At 42.4% G+C, this 13359-nt stretch overlaps 1 protein-coding gene across 1 annotated transcript in view; it reads left to right on the top strand.

The window, feature by feature from the left end:
• The window catches only part of LOC126273153 (fanconi-associated nuclease 1-like), a 160815-nt gene that overhangs the window by 59434 nt on the left and 88022 nt on the right, over positions 1-13359 (top strand). The window contains exons 4-5 of the mRNA XM_049976610.1: positions 3422-3611; positions 4666-4989. Coding sequence (XP_049832567.1) covers positions 3422-3611; positions 4666-4989 — 514 coding nt within the window. The remainder of the gene's footprint in view (positions 1-3421; positions 3612-4665; positions 4990-13359) is intronic.

The raw sequence follows: 13359 nt of genomic DNA on the forward strand, positions 1-13359 counted from the left end.
CCGTCTAATGGATCAGGCCTGCCAGTCTGAAGTCCTTCGTTTCTGACAAATATGCAGGTTCTACCCATCAGAACTAGTCTCACTAACCTGCCCACGGGCTGGGTCTGTGTGTGGCATAATGCAGCAGATTTTCATGGTTTATTCATGGGCCCAGGACAAAAGTGCTACTCGGCAGGCCAGAGGCCATGGGCAATGGATTTCAGAAATTGCGACTGTCTCACCCCAAGTATGTTGCACGCTTTTGCATTTTACAGAAATTTTATTTCTTCTAGCACATTTTATCACTTTCAAAGTAATTTATATTAGAAAGCATGGACGATAAGAAAAAGAAAATTGTGGCAGTCGCTGGCGTTGTACGCTATGTACTCAAATATTCCTCAAAAGAAAAATCACATAATACCTGTAAAATAATAAGTGTAGCAGTGGGTAATAACTGACAGTAATGGACATAGTAGAGCCAACATTTTATTGGAAGTCACCTATATTGTTAGATTACACAACTCTTCCCCACATTATACACATCTTTCAAGAGGTCTTTTTTTATGAAGTTATTTCTGAAATCAGTGGCAGTATTTTAAATCTGTCTTATGATTCCAAGGAAATGCATATTATTGTCACCTAATCTGTTTCATTTTATTGAAATAAAATAACATCAGTGGTCTTAATGATACACACACACCGTGCTTTCTCCATCTAAAATCAGTTCATTACGAAAGATGTTGATGTTACTACTTAAGATTTTTGCTCACATTAGGAAATGCCGTCTACTTGCAAGTTTTAATCAGATAATGAGATTTTCACTCTGCAGCGGAGTTTGCGCTGATATGAAATGTCCTGGCAGATTAAAACTCTGTGCCAGACCGAGACTCGAACTCGGGACCTTTGCCTTTTGTGGGCAAGTGCTCTACCAACTAAGCTACCCAAGCACGACTCACGCCCCGTCCTCACAGCTTTACTTCTGCCAGTATCTTGTCTCCTACTTTCCAAACTTTACAGAAGCTCTCCTGCGAAACTTGCAGAACTAGCACTCCTGGAAGAAAGGATATTGCAGAGACGTGGCTTAGCCACAGCCTGGGGCTTGTTTCCAGATTGAGATTTTCACTCTGCAGCTGAGTGTGCGCTGATATGAAACTTCCTGCCAGATTAAAAGATAGTTTTGATCTGCCAGAAGCAAAGCTGTGAAGATGGGGTGTGAGTTGTGCTTGGGTAGTTCAGTTGGTAGAGCACCTGCCCATGAAAGGCAAAGGTCCCGAGTTCGAGTCTCAGTCCAGCACACAGTTTTAATCTGCCAGGAAGTTTTTATTTAGATATTTCTTCATTTGGCACTATTGTTTCTTGTACTGTAGCTGCAAAGATGGATTGCCAGTGTATGTCTTTACTCATCCTTGAGATCTCAAAATCTGTCAGGGAAAAATGCTAAAACTTGTCTGGAAATCAGGGAAATACCAGCGAATTTCACTTGGGGTTTCTTGTGGTAACCCTGAAATGCTGGTGATGAGTGCAGTAGGAGACTGATATTACTGAAGATTGTTGCAGGGTCTTACATCATGTCCTGAGATCCACCATTACGATTTTCATGGGGGAAGAGAAGCTACAATAAAATTGCAGTAAAGACTTTTGAAAAACTACTCATAAGAAACATAACTTGTTTACTCACACATATCTTCCAAATCATAGCTGTAGGTGAACCGGTTGATTTTGTTTTGCTAAAGGCATGTGAAACTGTTCCACATTGTTGACTAATAACTAGGTATGCAGTCAGCTTGGTGAGAACCTAGTACATTATACTAGATGGTCAGCATTCATCAGGAATGAATATAGCATTGGAAGTGTGTCAAGGAAGCATAATAGGACATGTAATATTATCAGTATTACTCCATCATTTTGAGTCCTTGTCAGCTAGGCATGACAACAAACATCAAACAAAGTCAGAGATGCACAGTTAGTATCTCAACAGACTGGTTTAGTCCACACAAAAGTGTAACAGAGATTCTCAAACAATTTAAGTGGGGATCTTTGAAAGCAGGGTGATGATGTCCTTGCAAAACCATGCTGGGTAAATTTAGGGAAAGGTATTTGAGGCAGTCAATGACAATACTGCTGCCACTGTCATGTATCTTATGTAGGGATCTTGAGAATAAGTTAAGAAAGATTAAGGCTTAAAAAAGACTTCGAGAAACGTGCCTTCGAGTCGGCACCTTCGAGATCTGCATGTTTTTTCGGACGTGTAGGTGATACTTTTGTTGTTTGACCTCATGGCAGTGAGAATCTGAACCACTTTTTAGAATATCTGAATTCAATCCACCTGAATATTTGTTTCATGAAGGAGGTGGGAAAGAAGAATGGCTGCCTTCCTTTCCTTGATGTATTGGTCAGGAGGAAGGTCATTTATAGGAAGCTTACTCACACTGACTTGTATCTGCAGGCTGATAGTTGTCACCTTCCAGCTCAATGTGGAAGTGTGCTTTGTAACTTGCTTCACTGGGTCCATGCTATGTTGGACCCTCAGAGTTTGTCAGCTGAGCTGGCCCATGACAAAGCTACCTTTTATCAGAATTGTGACAGTGAAACAGAGATCAAATGGGCGTTGCGCTATCAACCAATTGTGCACCATGTGAGTGGTGATAATACTGATGTTGCATCGAAGTCTATGACCTTTGTGTCTTACATAGGGAGTATTCCGAACAGGATAGACCATATTTTGCAGAAATATGATGTGAAGTGTGTTTTTTGACCACCATCTAAGATCAGAGTCCTTACAGGTTCTGTGCAGGATGATCTCGGTTTGCATAAGGCAGGTGTCTACCACATTCTTTGCAATTGTGGCATGTCATATATTTGCCAGACTATCAGGATTGTGGAGGATCAGTGTACTGAGCATAAGTGGCGCACACACTTACAGCAGCAGAACAACTCCTCCATTGCAGAACATGGTTTTGGCATCAGTCGTACTATGAAATATAAGAATGTCGATATTCTGGCATGCACTTACAGCTGTTGTGATTGTGTTAATAAGACAATTATGATTGTGTTATTAAAGAAGCTATCTAAATTAAATTAGCAAGTAGCCGTATAAATAGAGATGATACTTTTGTTTAAATTGTACACTCTCCCCTGCCAAAAGAACAGGACAGAGTTAATGCTAACTCACCCGTTGGTTATTAATTTCACTGTTGTCAGCTTGTGATGGTGGTAGTGTTTACTCTGTGTGTGTGTGTGTGTGTGTGTGTGTGTGTGTGTGGGCGTGCGCGCTGCTGTTTTCAGGTGTCCTGCTGTTGAAATGTCAGTGGTTGTCAACAATGTCACCAGACTACATTCCCATAAGTTATTTGAGCCCTTGCATATGCTGGGAGAAACTCAGGTATAACTTTCAGCTTTCTTGCATGTGAAACTCAAGAAGTTAATCCTCTTTTCTTTTCAGAAAGACGGTAAAGCAAAAGTTGAGTCAAAAAAGACAGAACACAATGAAAAGGAGGAAAGAGATTCCAGCGATTCCAAAACTGACACCAGCAGTAGCTCAGTGAGCCTAAGCAGTGAAGAAACAAACAAATCAGGGACTTCAAAGGAACAGGGGACTCTGGCCACAGCTGCTTTGGATATAAAAGAAATTAGTATGTACAAAAGTGCCCCATTTACTGTTGTCTGAGACACCATCAACTCATTTTTAATAAAATTGCTGTGATTGCATGCTCTCTGATTTTTCATTCTCGCCTTCCCTGCCCGCCTTCCCTGCCCCCCTTCTCTCTCTCTCTCTCTCTCTCTCTCTCTCTCACCCCCCTCCCCCTTCCATACAAAAGATATAGCTGTGATTAGGGTTGAAATACTGTGAAGCAACCATATTTTGCTTCATCTTATTTGTTAAAATTCATTCCCTCCCTTCCACCTACACAGCTGACAGCACAAGTAGCCTTTGTTGTCTGCTTTGTTAGTGTTATGTACTTCACTCTATTTCATACTTTTTCACTTCCTTGTGATAAGTGTTTGTAATTGTTGCTGTAGGATCATTATCAAACATGTAAATACATAAGATGATTTCACTTTTAATTATGAACAACTTTAAAGTAATTTTTACCTCTGTGCATGCCTTCTGCTTTTCCAGAAGTATGAATCACTGGTTAATGTGTCTGTGTGGTGGTAGGCAGACTGAGCTTCTCCCCCCCACATGGCTCCTCACCCCACGGTAGCCTGTGTGGAAGCAGGGCTCACTTCCTCCATCACCATATCCTCCTCTAGCAATTAGCCAACTTACAGTTAAAACACTGTAGGTATTTCCACTTTCATTGTATTCTTCTGACCTTGCACACTTAATGAGATGTTGAGCTGCGCAGAAATGAGCATTATTCCTTGTGAAACTGCATGTCACCAAGATGAAATCTATGACCAGGAGGGAGGATATTGACAGGCAGTTTCATAAATATTGAGCAACTGCCAGCAGTGTGTTGGCAGTCTTAAAAAATGGAATGAAGGGACAGATATCTCACATTTTTAAATAAGGAACACTAAAACAGTAATTCTCTAGTATGAGAGATTGAGTTGAATGCTTCCCTCCCTTATAATTCTAAGCTAAGTATAAGTCTTGCACAGTGTCAAGTACTAGTGCAGCACAACTGGAGAATATTTGATTTCATATATACTGTGTACCTGTTACTTGTGTACTTTCTGCAGGCAACTCATCCCCACTGACTGCAATTGATCGTGCTTTGGACCAAGTGCTCACGTGTCGTTCTGGTGACTTGTACACAGACAAACTCGTAGGTGTACTTGCACCAGTCTTAAGGCACCCACACACTGCTCCACTGTTGTCAAATGAAGAGTGGCGCATGGTGGTGTGTTACCTCTTGCTGCCACCATCCAGCCGAACTGCTGTTACCCGACTTTTAGCCCGTCAACCTGGCTGGCACCGTCTCAGTGCATTAGAACGCTATGGTTCAGTGAGTGAATTGCAGGAGAGATTTGAAGCACCTCAGGAAGACGGGTTTGTTTCCTTAGGTAAAAGCAAGTATTTCATGGTGCCACACACTTAAAACAGTAAGCAAGTAGAGTGTCTCAATTCAGACTGCTTGTGGAATACATATTACTGTGTGGATACAGAAAAACAGTCTTGGATGCACAAGATAGGTTTATTTAATCTTCATTGTGATGCGTTTCACCTGTTCTAGACATCATCAGACAGTCGATAAAAACTCTGTCTTCGTGGGTGATATAAAGAAGCACTGACAGTGGCTACCTGGCTGTTTCCTCAGAGTTCTTTGGGACTTTTAATCTTGTTTGATGCTGTAGACATGAGTAGAAAGAATTTTATCAGTGATGTCATGAAGCATAGACTGTGTCTCTCTGATTGTTACCTTCCAGTTCTGTGGGACTTTTAATTAAGTTTGACGCCTTGGCCACAATTAGCAAGATTTTTATTGATTGTCTGATGATGCCTATAACAGGTGAAACGTGTTACATGTGAAGATTAAATAAACCTATTTGATGCCTAGAATGGGCAAAATGTGTCACATGTGAAGATTAAATAAACCTATTTTGTGCAACTAAGACTGTTTTTTTTTTTTTTTTTTTTTTTTTTCGTATTTATAAATCTTTTACAGTTGCTGAACCACTGCCACTGCTGTAGTTATGCTGTGGAGTGATTTTAATTTTATTACTCTGTTCTCATTATTGGAGAAATTATAAAAGTTGAATTAAAATCTATTATATAAAAGTAATTGCTCATGGAATTAAGGAAAAAACTTTATTTTGTTATTTCGTTCCAGGGGCTACTATAATATTTGCGCAATACTGGGACATATGCTCCTGCATTAATCAAATTGCTGTTAGATACAGTAAACATTAGCTTTTTAATTTTCATATTGGTGGTGGTGCTTCATAAACCCAATGTCACCAAGTGCCTTTGAATCTACAGTAAACAGACAGACAATATGCAATATGCCACCGATTCATATCCACTTCAGTGACCAGTGGAGTTGTTGGCGATGTTGTCTTGGGCAGTATTTTTCACACTTCATCTTGGTGGTGCCCACACCTGCAGATGCCACTGGACGTAGTCTCTTGGTCTTTTTTTGTTCTCAGCACTCCATTTGGGCTTTACTGGGGTAATCACTTAACCTTTTGGAATATTGTCTGCACTGAGAAATTAATCAGTAGTATTTGTAACAGTTGATTCAAGACATTTGCTGTTGTACCAGTTACCTTGATAACATCTGGCTGAAGGGCCATACCAGAGAGGAGCATTTACAAATCCTTCAGTTGGAGTTCCAGTGCCTCCTGGGGAATGGCCTTCATTGTACTTTGGAAAAGTGCAGCTTTCCTCCCCAAAGTGTTTGTTCTCTGCTCCCTTTCTGGCCTTTTTTACATTGCATAAACCTTTAACTCTGGCCTGTGATGTGTCCTAGTATGGAATTTTGCAGTCCTGCCCCATTGGAACTCCAATGGTATTGAACAGCCGATTGACTACACATTGTAGAGACTTTATGGCGCAAGCCATAATTATTCATAGGACTGCCCACTGATTGCGGAGTTGGGCCCTTTTCCTCAGTAACTATTTCCATGACATAAATTTTTGACATTATGAGAGATAACAACCACCGTGGTAGCTGACCCACTTTTCTGCAAAATCATTTTGGCAGTCCAGCTGGTTTGGCCAGAGCAAGTGTCTTCAGATGCAGACCCATGGTGGCATACATATTTTCTCGTACGTGATCGACTCAATTTTGTCCAGGTGGTCCTCATGCTTGCTGTGGAGGAGGAATGTTGTCAAATGGTCATCCCCATGGTGTTGCACCCTTGCTGACTCCAACTGCTTGTTGCATCCAGCACACTGGAGCATGACTCTTATAAAGGCATTGGCATGATGTCAAATCTGCTGTCCTGCGATCTGCTGTGACGTCAAACATGTAGTACTAGTTTGCCAGGCTTGCGCACAGAACCAGGCTGCACCAGCGCTCCAGTGTACTTCTTGGCTGGACCCGGAGCACCCTGGGTCAGGGTGCACTTCAACTTTGTAGGTACGTTTTTGGTTGGCATGTGGCTGTTGGTTGTTGACACATTGTCTGATTTCCCATATGTGGCCAACCTGTCTTCCACACCGTCAACTGCCACTGTTTACACATTGCCAGTTATTTTTGCCATTGAAGGATTCCCCATGAACCCTGCATCTAGTAACAGTAGACAGTTTGTGTCATAGAAGTCTGAAGACTTTCGCATTCATAACTGTGTCCGGCATCTGATTAGCACCCAGTTTGACTTGGCTTCTAACTTTGAGGATAGGTACATGCTTTGTGCATACATTTGAGGCCCAAATGAAGAAGTCAGTGTGCCTCTTCTTATGATGATGCATTGTCAAGTTTTCTGGCTATGTATTGGGTGACACCGGTCAGCAGGTGCAGTATGGTAGAACATTTGCACTGGCATCAGCTGCAGGGTCTCCTGGATTTGTTGCACCCCAGGTCGTATTCCATGGAGCACTGTGATTTGCAGTGTGGTCCTCCCAGGGCTGCCATTTGGGACTGGTCGTTCAGCTGGGAGCAGGGCTGGCTGTCAACTGTCGTGGTGGGCTAAAAAGGTTGTCAGGTGTTTGTGGTGGATGTCAGTAGAGAGCAGCTGAACAGTTGTGCAAATCAGTTGCGCCCGCACCATGTGGGAATGTCACTACTGTGGTTATCTGGTCCTGCTGGTGGCAGAGTTGACCTTGATGTTGTGGGTGGAGGCTTGCAGTGGTATGCTTCCCCTGTGCCGTATCCACCACTGTCCTTCCATTGCCTCAGCCTCGCACCGTAGTGAGGCTCACATCAGGCATCTGCCAATGGATTTTGACTTGCCTTCCTCCTCCTCCTCCTCCTCCTCCTCCTCCTCATCACCCCACCACTCTCCACTGATGGAAGCCGCCTCACCTCCGCTGCTGCTGCTGGTGGACTTCTCTGTTGCCTTATCCTCCATGCAATTCTGCCCTTCTGACAATACCAGTGGTGTCAGCATTTCCTCCTTTAATCATCGGTCTACTGCCAGATTCTCAAGTGGCCTCTCTAGTTCTGCACCAGAGGTTGCACCCCAAATCTGGCCATTTTTGGGAGTATGTAGTCTTCTCAGGAGGAAGGGATTTAGTGTCCCTGCCACCAGAAATCATAGGTGTCATAGGCTTATTTTCTTTAACAAGAGAATATAACAGAACCTTTGTCGTACTCATATCCGCTGCAATATTTCGAGCCTGTAACCACTGCAACATAACTTCTTTCAGATCATTTGTGGTTGGGGCTTTGTTCTGTATCATTGAATGATATGGAGCATTGTCCATTAGTATTGTTGTAGGAACAGGAAATTGTTTTAAAAGGTTCCTGAACCACTCAACAAATCGTGTGTGATCCATATCTTCATGGTAATCACCAGTCTTTTTTGATCTAAAAACCAAAAGTGTGTCAGGGACAAAACCACTGGAGGAGCCTGCATGGACCACAATTAATCTAGCTCCTTTTCCGTCGGCTGATGGCCGCTACTGCCGAGTGTGTTATCCATCCAACATTTACTGACAGCTTCCCCGGGATTAACACACGTTTCGTCTAGCCAAATTATGGAATGAATGTCTCTGCCCACAATTTTGTGCAAGAAAATGCTACAAGCGGTAACAACATGTGCCCTCTCTAACAGTACTTTGCGGCCGTCTAGCGTTTTGTAACGGACACTCCTATTTTTTAGCACAATTTTTAGTGATGTTTTACCACCCCTGAAGAGTTCACTTTCTTTTAAAGAGATTAATAACTTAGCTACAGTCGGATACTCTTTTTTGCTGTAGTAAGCATAAACATGCCTACGAACTGCATCAGTCTGGAAAGAATCTAAATCTGTGATAGGACTAGGCCGCTTTTTCTTCTTTCTCTGGGTTGATAAAAATGTATTACTTGATCCAGACAGCTCGGAATCATTACGGCTCACTTCAGTATCTTCCAAGTTTTGTAGTAATACTCCCTTACTCACTACCATTCTTGCACTAATACCAAGAGTTTTCGACGTACGTTCTACCACTTTGTCGGCAGGAAATGATGGCTGTCCATGAATGCTTACGTAGTTTTTCTCCTGCTCGTAAAACTCAAGAGTTCTGCGTAGCAACTCCAGTGCCTGGCTGTTTAGTGGCACCCATCGACGCAAAGGATTGTCACTAGGTGAACGAAGTCTTTTCGGTGGCATTTTCCAAGTACGTAAACTCACAACGTAACACAAGTCACAACGATATAGCACACAGTACAACGAAAACACGCGGTAGACAACATACATCTCACGTTGTATACACATTCACTAAATGAAGCCGGCAACGCGGGAACTTTGACGTCACAGCACATGAGTAACAGCAGTGCTCACTGCGCTGTGATTGGCTGGCGCCCCACACTGAACACCTAGCACCTATCGTTCTTCACTTGTTACTCTGTTACGGTGCCAACTTCATACGCAAACGTCAAGTGCAATGTTTCAGCGTCCCGGGTATAGTATGAATTAGGGAATTCTGCATCTTCATGAAACAAAGATGATTTGGGAGCTGAATTTGAACTGCATCATCTACTGAGGCCAGCAGAATCTGAAAAGAAACAGCAAAAGAAAACATATGGAGTAAAGATAACTACTCAAACATTAGCTGAAATGCTCAGTCACCAGTAGGCAAGTAAATAAGATTGAGAACATTGCTAGCTTTAGGATGAATCCTCTTCCTGTCGAACTGAAAGGGGATTCATCCAAATTCTACGAAGTTCTCATTGTTGCTTATATGCCTGTTGATGACTCAATGCCTCAGTTATTATTTATATTCCAAGAGATTTGCATTATCATAAAGGAAAATACAGGCCACAGATAAAAGTAATGTAGGTTAGCCATAGATAATGCTCATGCAAGAGAGCTTTCAAAACTGCAGCTCTCACAATCTGTTCCATTTGCTGTACTAACTTGAGTCAACAGAGCACTATAAGACTCTCAAGTTACAGCACCTCGACAATAAATTCACTTAGAAAACAAATGTCCTCAATGCACCTCTTTAACAAAAACAATGGCTGCCAGGCTTTTTATTAGCGACGAATTCCAAGCCAAGTGCTTGATGCCCTCAGAATTCAGAATCCACCAATCATATTAGCAGGCAACACAGTATGATCTGTGTGCTGAAAATTTATGCCCAATGGAAGTACAATCACAGTTTGTTCCACTTGACACACCAGTAATATCAGATCAGTCACTTGTCTACTGACAGTGGAAGATAAAGCAATTGTTAACAGCAAAATGGACAAAACTACTGAAAATAGTCATTGAAAAATAATTTTGCAGAAAAGTGAGAACTACCCTCTACTTCACAGTAGTGTCCAGAGTATGGATGTGAATGTTGTTTTAATTTGTAATCTTCATGAGGTCTTTGGTACCTTCAGCCAACTCTTCAGTTTTTTCCAGGACAGCCGTAACTTCGGTAGAGCACTATGCCTGTTCATGTTCTGAGTAAGAATCTTCAAAGGGGCAGTGTGGACTGTGCCTATGTGAAGGAACTGAATGAGGGGGAAAAATAAAATTGACCGATCAGTCTATACATACCAACAGTAATATCTGCATAGCAAATAGGATGTTTGCCTATGCTGCAGAAGTATACACTGAGGAGACAAAAGTCATGGGATAGTGATATGCACATACCTGTATACAGATGGTGCCAGTATCGCATGCAGGAGGTGTAAAAAGTACGTGTCCCAGTCTTCCATCATGGGATGATAGCAACAGCAGATGATGGCAGTTGACAACGGCCAATTGTGCTCGCGTATTCAAAACATGCAACATGCGCACCTATGTGGAAGCTCACGGGAGCAGAATTTTGCTGTAGTAACTAGCGAGCCACGGTGTGAATCGGACATTCAACAAAGCTACAATCCCCCTTGAAAATGTTGTCAGCAGATTGGGATGAAACGTCAGGTTTTGAAGTGAAATCCATTCAACCATGACATAAGAGCCCAGAACACTTTTTTATTGTGATGAAAAGTATCACATGCAGAAGGTATAAAAGGCCACGAGATTGGTGGAGCTGTCATTTGTATTCAGGTAATTCATGTGAATGGGTTTCCGACATTATTGCAGCCACACAACAAGAAATAACAGACTTTAAAATTTCCATGTTAGAAATTGTTAGGGAATTCAGTATTCTGTAGTCCACAGTGTCAAGAGTGTGCCAAGAATACCAAATTTCAGGCATTACCTCTCACCATTGACAATGCAGTGGCCAACGGCATTCACATAATGACCTAGAGCAGTAACGTATGCAGAGAGTTGTCAGTGTTAAATGACAACACTGTGGGAAATAACCCCAGAAATCAGTGTGGGATGTAGAATGAACTTATCTCTTAGGACAGTGTGGCAAAATCTGCTGTTAATGGGCTTCTGCAGCAGACAACCAATGTGAGTGCCTTTACTAAAAACACAAAATCAGCTGCAGCTTCCTTCCTGGGCTCATTACCATACTGAGTGGACCCTAGACAACTGGAAAACCATGGCCTGGTCAGATGGGTACTGATTTCAGTTGCTAAGAGCCGATGGTAGGGTTTGAGTGTGGCACTGACCCCACATGCCAAGTTATCAACAAGGCACTGTGCAAACTGGTGGTGGCATCATAATGGTATGGGCTGTGTTTACATGGGATGGACTGGGTCCTTTAGTCCAACTGTACCGATCATTTACTGGAAACAGTTATGTTCAGTTTCTTGGAGACCATTTGCAGCCATTCATGGACTTCATGTTACCAAACAATGGTGGGATTTTTATGGGTGCCAGTGCGCCACATCACCAGATGACAGTTGTTTGCAATCAGTTTGAAGAACATTCTGGACAATTAGACCAAATGATTTAGCCATGCAGATCACTCTGCATCCCGTCGAACATTTATGGGACATAATAGAGAGGTCAGTTCATGTACTGGCAACATTTTCACAATTATGAATAGCTATAGGGACAGTATGGCTCAGTGTTTCTGCATGGGCTTCCAGCAGTTTCTTGAGTCCATTCCACATCGAGTTGCTACACTCTTCAGGCAAAAGAAGGACCAACACGATATTAGGAGATATCCGATGACTTTTCTGACCTCAGTGTAACACACATTCATTAACACCTCTACTGTACTGGATTGCTGCTGTACACAAGATTAAATTAAGACTTATATTAGCCTGGAGATCGTAAGTCTGTAATTAACTTTGTAGGAGGCTGTTATAAGAAGGGGTTCAAAAAGTTTGCACAGTCATCTTTTTTTTTTTTGTGAACATACTTGTAACATTTAGCTATGTTGGTATATGAAAGTATTTTCTTTTACTTACAGGTAAGCCATAATATACTGTGAAGTAAATGTCAGGTTTCAACAATGGTCGGTGATGGAGTTCCTCTTCAAGACCGGGGATGACTCTGCTTCATCAATTCACAGGAATTTGCTCCCTGTTTATGGGGAGGACACGGTGGATTGCAGCAGTATCCAGCGGTGGTTTCAGGGGTTTAAAAAAGGTTATTTCTCTGTGCTGGACAATCCACGATGCATTAGACCATCGATGGCAGTGAGTGATGTGAATAAGGACCATTGACCAAATCATCCAAAATGACAGATGTGTGACAACATGACAGCTTGCTGAAATGACTCGTTTGTCATTGGGTAGTGTGGTATCACTGTTACAGTCACTAGGGTACAGAAAAATCTGTGCACATTGGGTGCCTAGATTATTGACAAGAAAAATGAAAACTATGAGGAAGAATGTGTACGACGGTCTCATGAAGACTTTTGCTGAAGAGTGGAAACAGTGTTTTGACGGCGTCATTACCCAGAATGAAACAAGTTTTTTTTTTTTTTGTCTGAACCTGAGAGCAAAACCCAATCCATGGAGTGGCGTCATCCAGGTTCCCCTTGAAAGAAGAAACTAAGGTTGGTTGGTTATTATTGTTTAACGTCCCGTCGACAACGAGGTCATTAGAGACGGAGCACAAGCTCGGGTTAGGGAAGGATGGGGAAGGAAATCGGCCGTGCCCTTTGAAAGGAACCATCCCGGCATTTGCCTGAAACGATTTAGGGAAATCACGGAAAACCTAAATCAGGATGGCTGGAGATGGGATTGAACCGCCGTCCTCCCGAATGCGAGTCCAGTGTGCTAACCACTGCGCACTAAGGCTTTCATGAACAGCAGACCAAAAGATAATGGTCTCCTCCTTCTGGGATCAGTGTGGTGTCATTTTCATTCACTGTTTGGAACCTGGCTCCACAATTAACAGGGACCGTTACTATTTGACATTGGACAAGCTGTGACGTGCCATCAGGACCCACAGACCACAACTTCAGGGTCAGCTCATCAGATTACACCATGACAATGCCAAACCCCA

Source organism: Schistocerca gregaria, chromosome 5 (assembly GCF_023897955.1).
Source record: "Schistocerca gregaria isolate iqSchGreg1 chromosome 5, iqSchGreg1.2, whole genome shotgun sequence".
NCBI lineage: Eukaryota > Metazoa > Arthropoda > Insecta > Orthoptera > Acrididae > Schistocerca > Schistocerca gregaria.